General features: G+C 38.6%; 3 protein-coding genes and 1 long non-coding RNA gene across 5 annotated transcripts in view; 2 read left to right on the top strand and 2 right to left on the bottom strand.

Moving 5' to 3' along the window:
* The window catches only part of LOC149571320 (glutamate--tRNA ligase, cytoplasmic-like), a 73813-nt gene extending 57046 nt beyond the window's left edge, over positions 1-16767 (top strand). For both annotated transcript variants that reach the window (XM_089812874.1, XM_089812875.1), the window contains exons 4-7: positions 5225-5378; positions 5557-6656; positions 6793-7257; positions 16322-16767. In XM_089812874.1, the coding sequence (XP_089669000.1) occupies positions 5225-5378; positions 5557-6656; positions 6793-7257; positions 16322-16546 (1944 nt within the window). In that variant the 3' untranslated portion in view covers positions 16547-16767. The remainder of the gene's footprint in view (positions 1-5224; positions 5379-5556; positions 6657-6792; positions 7258-16321) is intronic.
* LOC149571323 (uncharacterized) lies at positions 8819-11005 on the bottom strand. Its single transcript, XM_089812876.1, has 4 exons — positions 10817-11005; positions 10268-10668; positions 9725-10130; positions 8819-9590 (listed from the first exon to the last, which is right to left on the bottom strand). Exons 1-4 carry the CDS (start codon positions 10959-10961, stop codon positions 9136-9138), a joined length of 1407 nt encoding a protein of 468 aa, XP_089669002.1. The 5' UTR covers positions 10962-11005; the 3' UTR covers positions 8819-9135.
* Positions 11126-12625, bottom strand: LOC149571322 (uncharacterized). The gene is made up of 2 exons (XM_089812877.1): positions 12311-12625; positions 11126-12112 (listed from the first exon to the last, which is right to left on the bottom strand). Exon 2 carries the CDS (start codon positions 12078-12080, stop codon positions 11454-11456), a length of 627 nt encoding a protein of 208 aa, XP_089669003.1. The 5' UTR covers positions 12081-12112; positions 12311-12625; the 3' UTR covers positions 11126-11453.
* Positions 13853-15819, top strand: LOC149571321 (uncharacterized). Its single transcript, XR_016358487.1, has 2 exons — positions 13853-15432; positions 15532-15819. It is a non-coding gene; the product is annotated as an uncharacterized LOC149571321 (long non-coding RNA).
* Positions 16768-18865: the final 2098 nt, after the last annotated feature.

Below are 18865 nucleotides of genomic sequence, written 5' to 3'. Positions count from 1 at the left end.
TATCTGCCAATGGTAAAGACCATTTACTGAATCCAAATCGTCATCTCCTTCCAGTCGTAGAACTCCCTCCTGATTTGGTTCCATACTTTGCCCCTTTTCATCCTCTTCTCCTTCAGAATCTGACGATAGGGCTTATTCCCCGACCATCTGAGTGTGCAGATCGATGACATACTTCCGGCCTTTGCTTTCGAGTGATAAAGTATTTTTCTTCCAATCGTGCCTTGCTCTTGCTTGCATCAGCCACCCCTGACCTAGAATAGCATCGTACCCTTTCTGCCTGAGAGGAATCACAACGAAGTCCAACAGGAATGGTTGTGTTCCAATTATCACTGGTTGCGCTGTGAGTATTCCCAATGGCTTGATTCCATGTTGATCGGCTGTTAACAGCTAGAAGGTAGGTGGCCATAATGTCGGCTGTCCCAACTTTTTTCGAGTATCCTCTGGTAGCACATTGACACCGGATCCTCCATCCACGATTGTGTCCGTTAGCACAGTCCCGAGAATGCCCATTTCAACAACCGCCGGATAGCGTCCGGATGAAAGAGCTAACAGCATCGGGTCTTCTATACTTGTACCCCCCTGTTTCTCCTTGTCTTGTTCTATGGGTTGCTTAGCACTCGGGACTATATTTGTGAGGGCTGTACGGAGTTGAGGCATAGTGAGTAACAGATCATTTATCTTGATGGGTATCTTAGCTTGCAATATTTGCCATACAATGTTCCGTTCTGCACAGTTCCGTACGGAGGTACTTGGCGTGTCCTTCAGATGTGCCGTTTCTGCCTGTGTTGCTTTCTGGATTTCTGCCCGTGCTTCCTCCAGTCTCTTCTTTTCTTCCACTGGGTCAGGGTATAGCTTCGCCTGCTTTCGAGTGATTGCCAGAACTTCTTCCTCATCCATCCCGACAGTAATCAAGTTGACTCCGGACTTCGGGCACCTAGCATTGTCATGATCGCCAGGTCCACACCATCGGCATAGTAACTTCGGTGTGTTCGCTGTTGTGCACTCTCGGGCAAAGTGACGCCACAGATTGCATGCACGACATTGGACTATCGGCCGACCATTCGCATCATAGTGGATTTGACTCCTCCCGCCATTATTGTTGTTGCCAGTATTGTTATTGTTGCTGCTGTTGTTGCGTCGGTTGTTTCTGTATCCGCTCGATGTGGCACCTTCCGTACTGGTGTTCCTGCTCCCTCCTGCCGCAGACGCTTCCTGCGCGAGGAACACTTGTGGTGTTCTTGATTTCAAGTTGAAAGGACATTCCTTTACCGAGTGTCTTAGAATCTGACAGATCTCACAAAATTGATCTTTCGGGCAGGATCCCTTCGTATGGCCTTCTTTCTTGCATTTCGTGCACCAGAGGTCATTGCCCTTAGTCTCCTTGTTCATGTTCTTGAACTCCATCATCTGAATCATGTCTTTCTGGAGGGCACAAACCTTCTTGTTGCTTCCCTCGTCATCGCTGCTGTCTTCTCCTGAGGATGCATCGTCATCTGAATCAGACGAGCTGTTCTTCTTCTTCTTTGTCTTCTGGTCACTTTCGAGGTTCATTGCCCGATTGTACGCTTCAATGTATGTTGATGGTGGCACGATCTTAATCTTCTTTCGTAGCTTCGGGTGAAGGCCTTCCATGAACCATCTTTTCTGGGGCCCATCTGCCGGCTTATTCTCCATTTTACTGATTAAGTCCTTCAACCTCCTGGCGAAGACCCTTATTGTTTCATTCTTCTTTTGTTTGGTATTGAATATCTCCGCTACAATTTCATTATCGTCGCGCAGGAGTTGAAATTCTGTGATGAACTCCTTAATGTTATCCCAACTGTTTAACTTTTGTGGATCAGTATCAGTAAACCAATCAATCGCAACACCCCGTAGGGTAGCGGGAAATTGTCGGATCCATTCATTTGTATCTGTTATGCCATTTGCCCTCCAGATGGTTTCACATGTTTTACAATGTCGAATGGGATCAACTGCTTCATCACCATCAAATTTAGGCAACTTTTCCTTTGGACTTGCCATTATCACTGTATGTTGAGGGTTTTGTTGTGTACCTGCGCTGTTTTGCACTCCCGCGCTGTTTTGAGCACCTGCGCTGTTTTGAGCTCCCGCGTTGTTTTGAACACCCGCGCTGTTCTACATACTCGCGCTATTTCCAACACCCGTGCTGTTGTGGACACCCACACTGTTCTGCACACCCGCGTTGTTCCACACACCCGCGCTGTTTTCGGCTTCCACGCTGTTTGTTTTCAACACCCGCGCTATTTTGGACTTCTGCGCTGTTTGGTGAAGAAGAGGGTTTGTCAACCGAAGCTGTTCGTTCCGGAAGTATATCTCGGACGAAGAGGTCACTCCACGCTCGTGCTCCTTCGGCACTCCGAGCCGTGCGAGTCGATCTCCTTCCATCAGGATTCTCTTCCCGTGGCGTATGCAGGTTTAGAAACTCCTCCCTCGCTTCTTCCACCAAATCAAGCCGTTGTCGAGTCTCCTTCAACAATCCTTCCGCACTCTTGTTTTCATCGGCAATCTGCTAAAATCTCCTTCGACGCTCTATCTATTTAGCCAAAATTAAATTTTCCTGCGCAACGCGTATGTCATCTTCTTCCTTCAGCTTACTCTTATCTTTGTTCAACTGATTCGGCATTTAATTCATATCCGCTTGCCTGCGTACCAGGTCTATCGGGCAACGGCGCCAAATGTTTACCACATAGGTTAATTAAGAATTGCACACAGATAATGGACATGAACACGAACAACAGAACTCTTATTATTATTCGCATATGCCAAGATATTACATTAGGTTTTGATATGATGATTACAATGCTTCCCGAAGGGTTTATAAATACTTTTCGAGGAACCATCCCGAAGGTAGCCGTCGGCCAGATACATTATGTCCGCTACAAACTATTTTTCCGTCGGCTACATAACAAGAACTTTCCCGAAAGTACCCGTCGGCTGATACAAAAACTTTTCCGAAGGGTCCTGTCGGCTGATACAGAATTTCTACCGACGACACTCTTGGATTTCCAATCTGCGATTTTGGGAACCAACACAGTTAACTGATTAAGAATGGCCCCTGTAGCAGTCTACCCATTTTTCCTAAAGATACTGTAATCAGTTGACTGATCAAGAATGGCCCAGTTGTGGCCTATTCATTTTTCTAAAGATACTGGGAGTATTGCAAAATCTTGAGAACCCAGACTTGGAAAAATTGAAGTTTTTGTGGTGGTTCCATACTATGTAAGAGTGTTAATGTTAAGGAAATATCTGATGTAACGGATTAAGCTTGAGGTATGGGTTTCTGCAAATTCTATTGCATTATTAAAATGTCACAAAACTTGCTATGCTGTAAGAGAATTGAAGCCAAAAAAAAATCCATAGTAATGAAAATTCGAAAACCACACTTAGAACATTTTAGAATTTTAGGTATGTACTGTAGCCTAAATTTCAAAACTTAAGTTGATGACCATATCAACTGCTTTTTGGGACTTCTTATGTCTAGGAAAATGGTTGCATGGGGAACCAAAACATTTGGTGATTACAAATAATGTAAGCACGACATAATTTTCCTACTCATGTCACACGTTTTTTGAACTCTACCATACAAGATAGAGTGACAAATTGAACTGAAACAGAAAGTCTACTGTAAATATTGTGTAAGCAATATATATTGAAAGGACATTGCCAGCATAAATTGCAACTTGCATCGATAAATAATCAATTTTAGCTTTTGTATTTTCCTTGGCACAAAATAGATTTTCAACCTTACGAGTTAGAGATGTTTGAAGACGTACTATACAATACAGAGTGATAAATTCAAATGAGAACAACAAGTGTATTGTACACTATGTGTAAGCAATATTTATTGTGAGGACATTACACATAAATTTATTGGCATAAATTGCAACTTGCACCCCTACATATTTAATTTACTTTTGCATCATCTATAATCAAAATAATTGAATGAAACAAAAGCACCGACCAAAACTCCAAACTTCACTCATTGTTGAAGGATACATATCACACATCTAACTTGAGCAATATATACCACACAACATATCTAACTATCGGCGTCATCATTGCACCTTATAGGTGCATGTGCTGGTCATTACAAAATACCAATATTAAACATTTATTAAACTGAATCAGTAAATAACAGATAAGAAAGGCTTGACTTCCTTATCCCTTCGCACACATATACAGAAGAAGTCATCAAATAGGAGGGGGGTGGTGGGGGGGAAGGTAAAAATTTAAAAAGAAGAAACAATGATAATTTACTGAGGAATCTGACAACAGATGGGTCAGAGGAATACACTATAGCCAACTGAGCTATGGATACAATAAGAAACGATAATCCAATCAGTGGCTCATCCCATCAGCATATAAATTGCCTTATAGTCAACGAACAAGGATCATTCTATGAAATGGAGTAGTATATAATTGACGGAGACAATATGGGAATTATTTTTCATTCATGAAAAATTGGGTGCTGATCAGTCAGGAGAGATCCTTTCTAATCCCTGTATCTGTGAACACAACTATCATGTCATATTGTGCACTCTGCAGTCAATTGTCGACTCTATCTTCAGCGGCTATCAGAACTCAGGAAAGACATGACATTCACATCTACAGGCTTTTCCATCATCTAATGATTGAAATCATATCCTTGATTGTAGTCGATAGATGCATACTTCGGAGGTTGAACATGATTCATGATCTACAAACTTCTTAATTCACCCATTGCAATCAGAACATACGGAAGACCCTATGATCACACAAGTATACAGAGTGTGCATTTGCTATGTACCCAGGCACACAAATTAATACCCGTCAGCAAGCATATCACATATATAATTAAGAATTTTAAGAGTGGTATTCATTGGCACTATGCTTCACATTGATCGCAGACCCAGTCCACATACAGTTCCTTGTTACAATTCTGATCCTATAAAGGTTCAATCACTAGAAAATAGAAAATACATATGTAGTGATGTACCTATCATCACTAGTTTGTAGATATTATACATGAATGTTGTAGTGACATACCTATCATAACTGGTTTGTATTTCTATCCCTTATATTTTAATTGTTTTAAATGAATTGTTTGTGTATTGTTTCAGCATGTATATATAGCTCATTATTTTTTATTGTGGTCATGACTTGTGGGAGTAAAAGATTTATATAAAATTTTGGAAATGGATCTTATTAAAAAATTGTAAATTTGTAGATTGATGAATGGCTGGAATATGCGCCCATCTTTTCCTCTGGAGCTGACTTTGAAAAAGCATGTGCTAACGTGGATAGCTATCTCTCAGTGCGCACATTCCTGGTTGGATATAATCTATCTGTAGCTGATATAGCAGTTTGGTCTGGTCTTGCAGGTATAGCTGTTTTATTAATTGTTAAGGCTTTTTTATAATTGTAATCCTCTTTTCCTGCAGTCAGTACCAATTGAATCATGTTTTAGCCTATTATTTGTTATCTTCAAAAAAAGTAGCCTGTATATTTTTAAAAGCTTGTTTTCTAGTTTGCATATAACTTTTCTTTTATTTGGTCCAGGGACGGGGCAAAGATGGGAAAGTATTCGCAAATCAAAGAAGTATCAAAGTTTAGCTAGATGGTTTAACTCAATATTGTCAGAGTATCCTGTACTCAGTCAAGTAGCTGATAAATATGTTGGTAGAAGAGGAATTGGTAAGACAAAGCCAGTAAGTCTGAAAGAAAGTGAGCGTAATGGTATCAAAAGTGAAAGCAATGAGAAAGCAAAGGAGGAAGGTTCTTTTGACATTGATCTGCCGGATGCAGAAATTGGGAAAGTTTGTACTCGGTTTCCTCCTGAGCCGAGTGGATATCTTCATATTGGACATGCAAAAGCTGCTTTTTTAAACCAATACTTTGCTCAGAGGTATAAAGGGCGCTTGATTATACGCTTTGATGACACAAACCCTGCTAAAGAAAGCAATGAGTTTGTAGAGAACATATTGAATGACCTTGATACACTAGGCATTAAAGGAGAAGGACCTACATACACTTCAGATTATTTTCCACAGTTAGTAGAGATGGCTGAGAAATTGATATCTGAGGGGAAGGCATATGTGGATGACACACCTCGAGAGCAGATGCAGAAAGAGAGAATGGATGGAATTGAGTCCATCAATAGGAATAACTCTGTGGAGCAAAATATGTGTCTGTGGAAAGAAATGATTGCTGCTACTGAAAGGGGGATGCAATGTTGTCTAAGAGGTAAGCTGGATATGCAAGATGCTAACAAAACATTGCGGGATCCTGTTTATTATAGATGCAATCCTGTCCCCCATCACCGTGTTGGATCTAAATACAAGATATATCCAACATATGATTTTGCATGCCCATATGTGGATAGCATTGAAGGTGTGACACATGCTCTCCGGTCAAGTGAGTACCATGATCGTAATGAACAATATTACAGGGTCTTAGAAGACATGGGTTTGCGGAAAGTACATGTGTGGGATTTTAGCCGTTTGAATTTTGTTTATACTCTCCTGAGCAAGCGAAAACTACAGTGGTTTGTAGATAATGGAAAAGTGGAGGGTTGGGATGATCCTCGCTTCCCAACAGTGCAAGGAACATTGCGGAGGGGATTGACAGTAGAGGCCTTAAAGCAATTTATTCTGTCACAAGTAAGTTTAAATGTTGGACTTTTTCTTTGGAACATATTTTTTTTCACTTAATATTCTATAGTTTTCCATACAGATTCTTATAACCTATACCGATTAAAATTATAAATCTGAGTTTTCTTTGGCACTTTTGTTTCAGGGAGCATCAAAAAATCTAAATCTAATGGAGTGGGACAAACTTTGGACAATGAATAAAAAAATCATTGACCCTGTCTGTCCTAGACACACTGCTCTTTTTGAAAATCGTGTTCTTCTATGCTTAACAAATGGGCCTGAAGAACCTTTTGTCAGAATTCTGGCTAGGCATAAAAAGTATGAAGGTGCTGGCAAGAAAGCAACTACTTACACAAAGCACATTTGGTTGGAGAATGCTGATGCTGCTCTTGTCTCAGAAGGTGAAGAGGTAACACTGATGGATTGGGGCAATGCCATAATAAAAAATGTTGAGAAGGACTCAAAGGGTGTTATTGTACGGCTTCATGGCATGCTCCATCTTGAAGGATCAGTCAAAACAACAAAGCTAAAGCTGACTTGGCTACCAGAGATTTCAGAGCTTGTCAACTTGTCACTTGTTGAAGTTGACCATTTGATTACTAAAAAGAAGGTATATTTTTCACTGACTCAAAGCCTTTATGGTCAATAATGGATGAATTTACGTATGTTTCTGTACATTTTGTTGGTATTTTACATTGATGTCCAAATATGACTCTCATTGCAAGCTGTTGATATAGCTTTCAGCAGTCTATTCGAACAAATATGTCCAATTTGGCTCTGTGTCACATACACACTGGCGGGGGAGCTCTCATAACTATCATTTGGTGTTAGTAAACGATCAGGCTGATTTAAACTTGTAGAACACAACAACAATCCTAAGGTGCAGGGGAATAGGATTGTGCTTGAAAACTTATACCAACTTATACCAATTTAGTTTTGCTGTTATAACTATTTTTTAAAAATATCTCACTGCACAAAATATAACATGGAAACCCAACTTGGGAAAAATCACCAACGCAAAGGCTGCTAGGATCTACTGTCCTAATCCAGCCATCTCAACGAGCCATCTTAATATGTCCAATTTGGCTCTGTGTCACATACACACTGGCAGGGGAGCTCTCATAACTATCATTTGGTGTTAGTAAACGATCAGGCTGATTTAAACTTGTAGAACACAATAACAATCCTAAGGGGCGGGGGAATAGGATTGTGCTTGAAAACTTATACCAACTTATACCAATTTAGTTTTGCTGTTATAACTATTTTTTAAAAATATCTCACTGCACAAAATATAACATGGAAACCCAACTTGGGAAAAACCACCTACGCAAAGGCTGCTAGGATCTACTGTCCTAATCAAGCCATCTCAATGAGCTTCACTTACAATTTTAAGGGCTCCAACACTTACGAACAACAATCCCCTTCTCAGAGCAACAACTCTGTCAATCTGTGTATCATTTCAACCAAACTGAACCACAATTCAAAACTGATAATTCACAATCTGTATTTCTGAACAGTATAAACTGATAAATATATCATAGCCTTGCAAACTAATTGTGTAGATAGAGCCTGCAAATTCTTTTAGACTGAAATTAGCTTACTGGAAAATATTTTAGCATTCCTTTTTATTCTCTGTATCTTCAAAATTCAAATATCACTAAGCATTATACCTGTGTTGTTTCACAGAAATTCAATACCATAAAGTGATCCTTGTCAGTCTGTCTCTGTGCTCCAGTAACTTCCAGACTTTGAGATTTCAATCACATTCTCTCCATATATAGTATACTTTCAGTCAAGAACTTTACACTTTTATGGCAGACCACTGTAGTTTTTTACACACTTTGTCTTTTCTAATAAATGGCAATATATAGACAATATAAATCATAGAAACGTGAATCGGAATCGGATCGGAATCGGCAAGGCCAAATCGAATCGTGAATCGGCAATGAATCGGCGATGAATCGGCAAATTTGAAAAAACCCTTTAAATTTAAAGATTTTAACAATTTAAAACTTATTTCATGCACCCTTTATTGAATATAACTTAAGCACACTATAACATCATCAAATAGAAGTTAAAACTTAACATACATAAACATGAAACATAAAATCCATCACATACGTAACTATGTTATCTAAGATTCTAAAATGTAAATTGTAGGCTAGCTGAAGTAAATAGAAATCAAATGATCATAATGATTTAAATCATAGAATGTATGTAAGATGATCCATAAGACATCAAATCATAAATTTATGTAAGAATCTAAGATGAAGATCCATGAAAGTTTGAAACTTTGAAACATATGTCTATCAATGATTCAGTATCAATATCTGTAAACAAAATATAAAAACAAGGCTCCAGCTCAAGCCTCAGGCTCATAGTCATCATCATCCTCAACATCATCCTCAAGCTCGGCTACAGCCTCAGCCTCAGCCTCTGAGTATCCAGTCTGCCTAGTAGCAAGGCGTCTAATGTAGGTCCTAGAGGACTATCGAGCCATATCTCCCGCATATAAGATGGGCTCACGAATGTCGCTAGGGCCTGTGTCTGTGCGTGCACGTGTGCGTCTACCAATGCCTGAAGAACGTGCTCTAGCTGCCTCAGCCTCTATATCCACCTGGTCAATCCACGCACGGTCTTCCTTAGTGAAGACTGGATCTACAACCTCTGTGAGCCACTCTGATTCTGGATCAATCTCCTCCAGAATGATCGGAGAGGAGTCAGTGCCCAAAATCTGTCTGATCCTAAGACGGAGGTTGTAATGAACGAAGACAAGATCATTCAACCTCTGCACTGTCAACCTGTTTCTCCTCTTCGAGTGGATGTGCTCGAACATGGACCAACTGCGCTCACATCCAGAAGCGCTGCTTGGCTGACTCAGAATACGAATGGCAATTTTTTGAAGTTTTGGGGTTGTGGCCCCAAACATTTGCCACCATCTATCTGAAATAAGGGAAAATAAAAATAATTAGTCTCATTTACAAATTACAAATTACAAGTTAACTCTAAAATTACATAATCAACTTTAAGTTTAGAATCTAGATTCATGAACATTGAATATATTATTTAATTTTTACCTGGCTGTATTGTTTCCCGAGCATCTATGGCTACCCTGCTAGAGAAAAGTGGCCCTTCTTTATTATTGAACTTATCAAGCTCACTAATTGCAGCACTGCTATCCTCATCAGTACTCAACCTCTGGATCACTGTATATAATCCGGTGAGAACCTCCTCATCCGCCTTGAAGTCAGGACGGAAACGAAATGCCGAATTCAAAAAGTAAGCTGCTGCATGGATGGGTCTGTGGAGCTGATTCTGCCATCTCCTATCAATGATGTCCCAAATAGGGGCATACTTCTCCTGCACTCCTGCATACTGAGCTCTAATGGCCTCCTTGGCCCTATCCATGCCCTCATATATGTAGCCCATAGAGGGCTTCTCCCCATCAGCAGTTCGTAGGAGAGATACAAGAGGCTCAGTGGCCTACATATAAAGTAAAACAAAAATTTGAGTCAAAACTTAAACATAGAGTAATTCAATAATATAAGGTAAAACTAAATCATTAAACAATTAACATAGTAAACTGTAAAATATTAAATGTTAAATTGCAATAAAATTACCTTAAGTATTTCTCTAGCAGGTTTCCAAAAACCATCATCATCAAATATGCAATCCACCACATCTATCCCTGCAGTGGTCGTAGCATAGGAAGATGAAATCCACTCCCGCCCAACAAACATGCTCCTCAAATCATCCCTTGATGTCAACAAGGACTGCAAGGTGATGAAATTCGAGGCAAACCTCGTGATCCCTGGACGAGCTAACTCTTTGTCTCCTGTGTACTTCCTCATTGTGCTAAGGACAAATGAATGATTATAAATAAACTTACATATGTTTTTTGCCCTTTCCACACATGACTTGACCCACTCAAGTTTGCCAATTTCCTCCAACATGAGGTCAAGGCAGTGTGCTGCACAAGGGGACCAAAATATGGTGGGGTGCCTTTCCATCAAAAGTTTGCCTACAACAATTTTAAGATAATTAGAAATTCAAATTTCAAACATGTTAGAACTTAGAACTTAGGAAACTTAGAAATTCTAAGTTAGAATTAGAAAAAGTTCAAAATTCAAATAAATTTATTTTCAAAACTTAAAAAGTTAAAAGTTTACCTGCAGCAACATAACTTGCTGCATTATCCGTCACCACTTGCACCACATGTTGTTCCCCCACCTCTGCTATAACTTCCTCAATAACCTCACATAAGTATGTGGCGTTTTTTACATGAGCAGAAGCATCAATGGATTTGAGGAACATGGTATATCCTACAAGTAACAAAACAACGAATTATAATTACTATTAGCAATCAACAAATCAAAATTTGAAATAGTCAATCACGATTCAAAATTATGTATGTAGGAAAGTAGAATGATCAATCATCTCCACAGGATTACAAGAAAATTGAGGAGTGTTCTTCCCCTCCTATCTGTCCAACCATCAGTCATGATGGTGCAACCCTTTTCGATCCACTCCTTTCGGTTGTCCTCAAGCTCATGCCTCATATCCTCAACCATTTCCTCCAGGAGGTATCCACTCAACTCAGCCTCAGTTGGGGCTTTAAACCCTGGACCACAAATGGCAACTGCATCTATCATGTTCTGCCAATAAGGAGTCCTGTCACAAATAGATAATGATATTGATTAGAAATTTAGATGTCAAAAACTAAAATCATAAAACAAGTAGATATAATTAAAGTTTTACTTTTACTTTTAACTTTAACTTTGAAGATAACAAAGAAAAAAGAATCAATTACCTGGCTCCAATAAATGGAATGTTGCAAAAGTACCAGAATTTGCAAATCTCTTTTCTGGCAGCATCATGAATCTCCTTGTTCAAACCCATGCCCTCAAGCGTGGGTTGGGAGCCAGGAGTAGTGCGGGGCACAAAGTAACTATCCATTCTGCTTTTCCGCACTCTAGGCCGCAATAGGTTGGTGTTGGACTCTGTCTCAGTATGAGACCGACTACCACTAACACTCACATGAGCACTAGCACTAGGATGAAAAGGAGGCCTAGAAGAACCCTCCCCAACACAACCTATGGATGCGGAAGCTAATGCAGATGCACTTGCAGATGTAGATGCGGTTGCGGATGTGGGAGCACGGGAGCCAATACCTCTTAACCCTTCAAGTTGCATTTTCTTAGTCAACTTGTTTTGTTCAATTTTTTCTAATGCCACTAAACAAGAGCGTTTTGCCTCAGCGGTTTGTTGAGTGCAAACTGTGACATCATGGCCAGGTATGCCAGCAATGTGGTATTTCAATCTATAGATACCTCCCGAATTTATTTTTTCTTTGCAAAATATACATTTTGTTTGATATTTGGTTCTCCCAGGAAACTCTTCATTATATTTCCAGCATTCATCTTTTTTACCCATTGTGGAAATTGGAAAATGAAAGCAAAGGGCTGCTGCAATAAAAAAATTCATGTAAAAAATCAAAGTTTGCAACTAATAAACAAAAACTACAAAACAACAAACCCTAGTTTGCAATTTAGTAAAACTAAAAATAAAAAACATTCAAGATTTGCAAATGAAGTTTGAACACTAAAAAAATTTAACAAAAAATGCATACTACACTAACATGCAAAAAAAAAACCAACACTTACCTCTTGCAAATGAGTTGAGGAGTGTTGATATTGACTCCTTAATGCTCCCAATGCAATTTATGGCCTCCCCAAATGGACTTCTGATTTCTTTGGTGCTCTTCCTTCTTGCCGGTTGGAAACCTATGGATTCTCTTTTCTCTTCTTCTCTCTCACTCTTCCTCTCTTCTACTCATACTAAGCAAATAGAAGGCTCTTTAGGGTTATAACAAAGAGGAAAGTCAACTTAGAAAGCAAATAAAACATGTGTTTTTTTTAAAAAATTGAACTTTCTATCCTTGCTGCCGCGGCCGATTTCTGGAGATTCACGATGGCGATTTTGGCGATTTTTGCCATGAATCGCCAATTCAGACGATTCAGGCGATTCACACGAAAAAATCGCCACCAGCGATTTCCGATTCCAAAAAAATCGGGAGCCATGAATTTTATCGCGATTTCGGCGATTTCGGCGATTTCATGGCGATTTTTGGAACTATGATATAAATTGCCTAAACTCCTCCTATGTGTAACTGCAATAGTAACTGTTGCCTTAACCAAAAGGAAGGATATGTGATGTTTCAAATCAACCATATACAGTTCCATTGGGATACATGCAGATCGAAAAGGATTCAAGGAGGCTGGAAGGCATTATATTCTCTGCAAAACAGGTGTAGGAACGCAGAATTATGGGATTGGGCGACCATGAAAACTCTTTTTAGTCTGCTGGTCACGCCGGTGATTTTGTATGGGTGTGAAGTTTGGGGCAGCAGTATGTCCGAACAGAAATGGCGACAGGTAGAAAGAATTAAAAAACCACTTCATTATTTGCAATCTCAAAATCAAATCTACGGTGCCCTATGAGATCTTATTGGCCGAGGTGGGTTCTTTTCCGTTAGAAGCCGTCTCATTGGTCTGATCGCTAAGTTATTTGAAGAAAGCTCAAGGTTTGGAAAACTATCGTTGGCCCAAGATAGTCATAGATGAAAAACTTGTTAGGCGAAAAGGCACGTGGATGAAACAAAATGACAAGTGGATGCGAAAATGGGATGTTAATATCCATACTTGTCTGGATAGCTCAGTCTCAGATATTGATTCTTCTTGCATAGGCCACGCTTCCGCATCTGAAGCGGACGGATGCTTGGTGCTTCTGGAAGCCCTGTGAGCTGACAGGAAACCAGCCATAGGCTTCTGGATACAGGCTTCCACACATATCCAGAAGCCTGCCAACTTCCACAAGGCTTTTAGAAGCACCAAGCATCACCCGTAGGCCTAGTGGCCAATAATGTAAAGAAAAACCCAAAAACAACTTAAGTTCCCTATTATGCATGTGTCTAAATTGAGTTTTTTAGGTTATTTTTTTTTTCTATGAAACCCTAAAATGACCCTAAAGGTGAATTTTAAGGCATTCACAACTCATTTTGGAACATAACCAATTTGAACTTAGACATCTAAGACTAAGCTTTAACGTTGGACAAACACACATTGATATATGATATATCAGATGAATTTTGAAATATCTTGAATTTTGATGAAGGGTGAAGTATCATAGTCATACTATCAAATGATTTATTTTTGTATATTTCTTACATTTCTTTATATATATATATGTTTCCTCTTGCATCCGCATTCAAAAATAAAAATAATTCCCGCATTCTGGAGTTCGCATCCGAGTTGGTAACTTAGCCGGATCGTAATAAAGAAATACGTCATGGAAAAATTTCGCAATGTCATCTGGACTAAACACAAGGGGTGAAAAAAATCTTACTACACTAAAGAATTTAATCTCACTTCTAGTCATGATGAAAAGGCTTATATAAGGGCGCCTATTAATTGGAGATGGCGCAAATCAGAACTAGTTCACACCAGCTGAGGTGAGAAACGGGTAGATGGCAGATTCCAAAAGAAGAGCGGATAGACAGAATTTGTATACTGTGTAATATGGGAGTGGTAGAGACGGAGCACCACTTTGTCAAGGAATGTCCGGCATACAGTGACATCAGAGCGGGGTATACAGAGCTATTAGAGAACAGAGACCTGAACTACTTATCTGAGGATGATCAAGTGAAGAGAACAGTGGCTTTGATTATCAAAATTCATTGGCGAAGAGACAAGTTAACCAAAAGTCTATAACTAGATTTGATTCTCTCCTTCCTGAGGGGTTTCTTGTGTGGGTCCCATACGCCACTCTAGCTTCGCTATTAAAATCTTTCCTTTCATTTCATTAGACCATCCTCTCGTGATATAGGAGAAATATAATATTTCTTGTATACACGTCACATCTATCAACAGGAGGTGCCATCGAACCAAATCTGGAAATTGTATGTGTCGGGTTTTTATTTCAAAGACAAGTCTGCCGTTATTTGGCTTTATGCTGTGGACATACTGTTCATAAAAATCTCTGTCAGTCGCTGCCTGAAAGTATGCTGCTAATTTTAGTGACCTTCTTCATCTGCACAGATGTCTCTTCCACATGTCTTCATCCCTGGCATGATTCGAAGAGCCCATTGGATGTTTGTAAAGAGTAATATGTTGTGTGCCCCGGACAATGATACGTTGGTGACAGTCCTTGCAAGAATATTGCTCAGAGTATGTAAGGTGACTAGTGTCGTTTGGTAATGCCGTTCGCTGTTTTGGAAGTTGTTTTTGGCAAATGGATGATGACGGGCTCCATATGAGGATGCTGGCGTTTTTATGACCACTGCATGAGACTTGTTAACCAGCGTTAACACCAACTTCTAGGCATTTTGACAGAGGCGAGGTTTGGAAACACACGGGTTGATTTTAAACGCTTTCTGCATAAACTGTTTTTGGACCATGTGTCAATGCTGCTTGACAGTGGAAAAATATGGCACTGTTCGATTTCAAATTGCAGAGATATTCCTTAGAAACGGTAATGGACGAAACTCCACGTTTCGGTTTGTAAGTTTCTAAACCCGTGTGCAATAGTACCTCACCACCCAATGCATGCAGAGGCGTTATGAACAGATAATTCATTGTGTGTGCGTGCCGTTTCTTGGGATGCGCCTGATATCTGCTAAGCATTTATCGTTTTTGCAGGCGGATGTTTTTGGTGTGAGTTTCTTACATAGAAAACGACAGAAGATGGGCTACTGGTGGAAATTGAAGAGGTGTAACGAAATAAAACGGTGAGCAAGTCTGACGATAAGAAACTATTCTGAAAAAGGTGTAGATATGCTTTTTTGGCGTATAGTGTGAAGGTTGTTCTTTCTGCCCGACTGTTGCAGGAGGAGGAAAGGAACTGTATGATGGGGCATGATTAGGAGGTTGGCGTGTGACAAAAAACTTTATATGAAGCTTCCTATCTAGATTAGACGGTGGGTGTGGAAAAACCAAATTTTTTTTTGGGTTTTTGGCATCGTGTGGGTGAAGAAAAAGTTTTTTTGAAGATACGTATTTTGATGCGATATGGACAGCAGTAGAGTTCTGTTGAAGTCTTGGTGGGAAGACAGTTATTGAAAGAGTGCATGTGCTTTCACAGACATAACTGTGAATCCAAGCAGTTTATATATATATATATATATATATATATATATATATATATATATATATATATATTCAAGGAGTGCATTTCTCTTTTTAAACAGGGGAGGCTAGAAGTAAAAGGAAGCTTGAGTTCGACAGCTAGGAATTTGCTCTCAGTCCAGGATAACACGGAGAGTATCATACATTTAAGTAGAGATTTTAGTTTCTCCAAGAAATCTGATTGTGACAAATTTGTGCTTCTAATCTGTTTTGTAGAATACTGATTCACCCGCTCCCCCTTTCAGTATTTTTGTGGTTTTCACATAGTATCCCTGCAAAGCATGTCTGTTATACTGATTGCTGCTATTGTTGCATTACTCGTTTTTACTTCAACATTTGAATGCTCAACTTTTTGGACTGATAATTATGTGAAATTCTCTCCTCTTTTGAAGATTCTCCCTTGGGAAACATTTTTTATATTGTTTCTTAATAAAGAAAGTAGTTTATTGTTATGAACTGTTCTTACTCGATCTTTTGTCCTGTCTTTTGCAGCTTGAGGAAACAGACAATTTTCTTGAAGTACTTAATCCATCTACAAGATGGGAAACTGCAGCTGTAGGTGATGCCAATATGCGAAACCTCAAAAGAGGTGAGATTTTACAATTAGAAAGGAAAGGCTACTTTCGATGTGACGTGCCATATTTGAGACCATCAAAACCTGTGGTTCTAATTGCAATACCTGATGGTAGACAACAGTCTGTCATGAAAAGACCATAACTCAGAATTATATGATCTGATTTAGGTGCATATGTCATAAACTAAAGTAAACAAATTTTGTAGAGTATATCAGACTGTCTTGAGAGGTCAGTGACCAAAAGTTTTCTTAAAAACTTGATAAGTTTGTTTTGTTATTATCAAGAAAACTAAAAACTTTCAAAATATCTCCAAATTCTAATAAATGAATCACATTAGCTTTGTTCTTTTCAGAGAATTCAAAATGTTGTTCAAGTTTTTTCTTACTCTGATGTGAACTTGATTTTCTTTAACAGGTTCTGTAACAACTAATAAGTAGTTTTGTTTATAGCATATGAACATCTTTTTATAATTCAATGCTGTGATTCTTACGGATTTTAAATTGTTTCTCATTCGTGCATTAGATTTGATGTTTAATCCTTCATCTATAACATTGAGATTTGCTTCTCAGAAATCTGAATTTTGGAGAAGCACATCGAATAAAATTGTATGGATCTTCAGAGTGTAAATTATTTTTTGTATAATTTATTTATTAATTTTGTAGAGGCATATACATCTTAGAAATTTTTTTTTTCTGAGAAAGATAAAAGCATGGATTTGGATTTGGAGAGAGTTTTTTTCTAAATGTGTTATTTTGTAATTTGTACATGATAGTTATATTTATTTGAAAAAATATTTATATTATGGAAGGAGTTATATCACTTTCAAAAATTTAGATTAAAATTATTTAACATTTTGATTTTATTGTAAATTTGACTTTAGTTTATTTTATGTACAGTATTCTCATAAGATGAAATTTAGTTATCTTAAGATTTAAGGAGTTCATTTTTTTGAAGATATATAATGATTTTAGATTTTTTATTATCAAGAAATATACTAATAGAATAATCAAATTTTTTCAAAATCTCTTAAAATAGATATGTATTTTTTTTATTAGAATAGGTATCCAAAAAGGTTCAAAAATCTGAAAAATATAATTTTATATTTAAACAAAAGGATATAAAGAATCCATTACAATCTAAAAAAATATTCTATATAAAAAAGTGATTTTATATTTAAACAAAAGCATATAAAGAATCCATCACAATCTAAAAAGAATATTTAATTAAAAAATGAACATTACACAAATTAAAAAAAAAAAAAAAAAAAGAATATTACACATATGGTAGAGACAATATAAAGAAGGGAGTACATGTTACGAACGTAAATGGTAGAAGACTTGACTTATTAATCAGAGATCAAATGTTCTATATATACAAAGAGGAGAGTCGAATAGAATAGAAGCATTCTATTCTAGACTACACCTAAATATTATAAACATTTTAATATTTATAGAGATACAACAAGATACAATAATGAGCATTAAAAAAAAAACATAAAGATAAGTACTTGCTCTGTTGGCTTGGGGTATAGGACTGGACTTTAGTATGCGAGGATTTGAAATTGGTACAGTTAGATGGAGGATTAGATGCTGGCAACGGGTAGATATACGGAGAATAGTCATTTATTGCTGATGGGTGACGCTGCTGGATTTGATAGGGTCGCACGTGAGAAAACTAAGAGATTGATGTTTTGTTCTCATTGTTATTTGAATAAGAGATTTGTGTCAGAAGAGAGTCTTGATTCGACAACGGTGGTATATGGAAGCTGGGTTTGACATAATGATTTAAGCGTGCGAGTTTAATGCCTCTAAGCGAATGGAAGTGAGTTGTTTAATTATAAAAAGTGGGGAAGACAATGTTTATGTCCAGTTTTTTTAGCAAGGTGTGGAGAAGACGATAGAAATGGAGGCTTCCTTTGCTAAGGACTCTAACAAGCAGTTGAAGGCATTTAAGGGACCAGTAAGCAAGGAGCAGCTGAAGGGCCTCCTGAAGATTAAAATGGAGGGAATGATTGAGGCGGTCTTGGGTGTGATTGGAGCCCAGTTTCAGGAGCGAGCAGTGAAGTGTCGATCTAATTTGGACTTGATTGCGATGGTAGTGGTGTGGGGGTTGGAGCTGAATAATACAACGGAGGAAGTGGGCTATGTAGCAAGGTCACTGTTTGAAGAAGACATGTTGGGTAGCCTCAATTCCATCCTAGAATGGTCTATCCCGGGTATTGGGTCAGATTTTACAGAGTGCTTTGAGGATGAGGACGAGGGGAGGCGATATGGCTACATCCCCTTCCTAAGGTGGAAGGCAAAGGCGGATAAGCCGTCTTTGTATAAGGCTGCGAAGGAAGCTTGGGAGAAGTTACAGGTGGAGCTGAATCGGGCGAAAGGTGGCGAGGATAAGTCAGAAAGTGAATGGGTTAACTTCCCACATTGACGGCGCAGTCCACAAGGCAAGAGAGCTGCCTCCG

Source organism: Cupressus sempervirens, chromosome 2 (genome assembly GCF_028749045.1).
Source record: "Cupressus sempervirens isolate cs-2001-9-10 chromosome 2, ASM2874904v1, whole genome shotgun sequence".
Lineage (NCBI taxonomy): Eukaryota > Viridiplantae > Streptophyta > Pinopsida > Cupressales > Cupressaceae > Cupressus > Cupressus sempervirens.
Note: the sequence above shows the minus strand (reverse complement) of the source record. Positions and strands in the feature narration are given on the sequence as shown.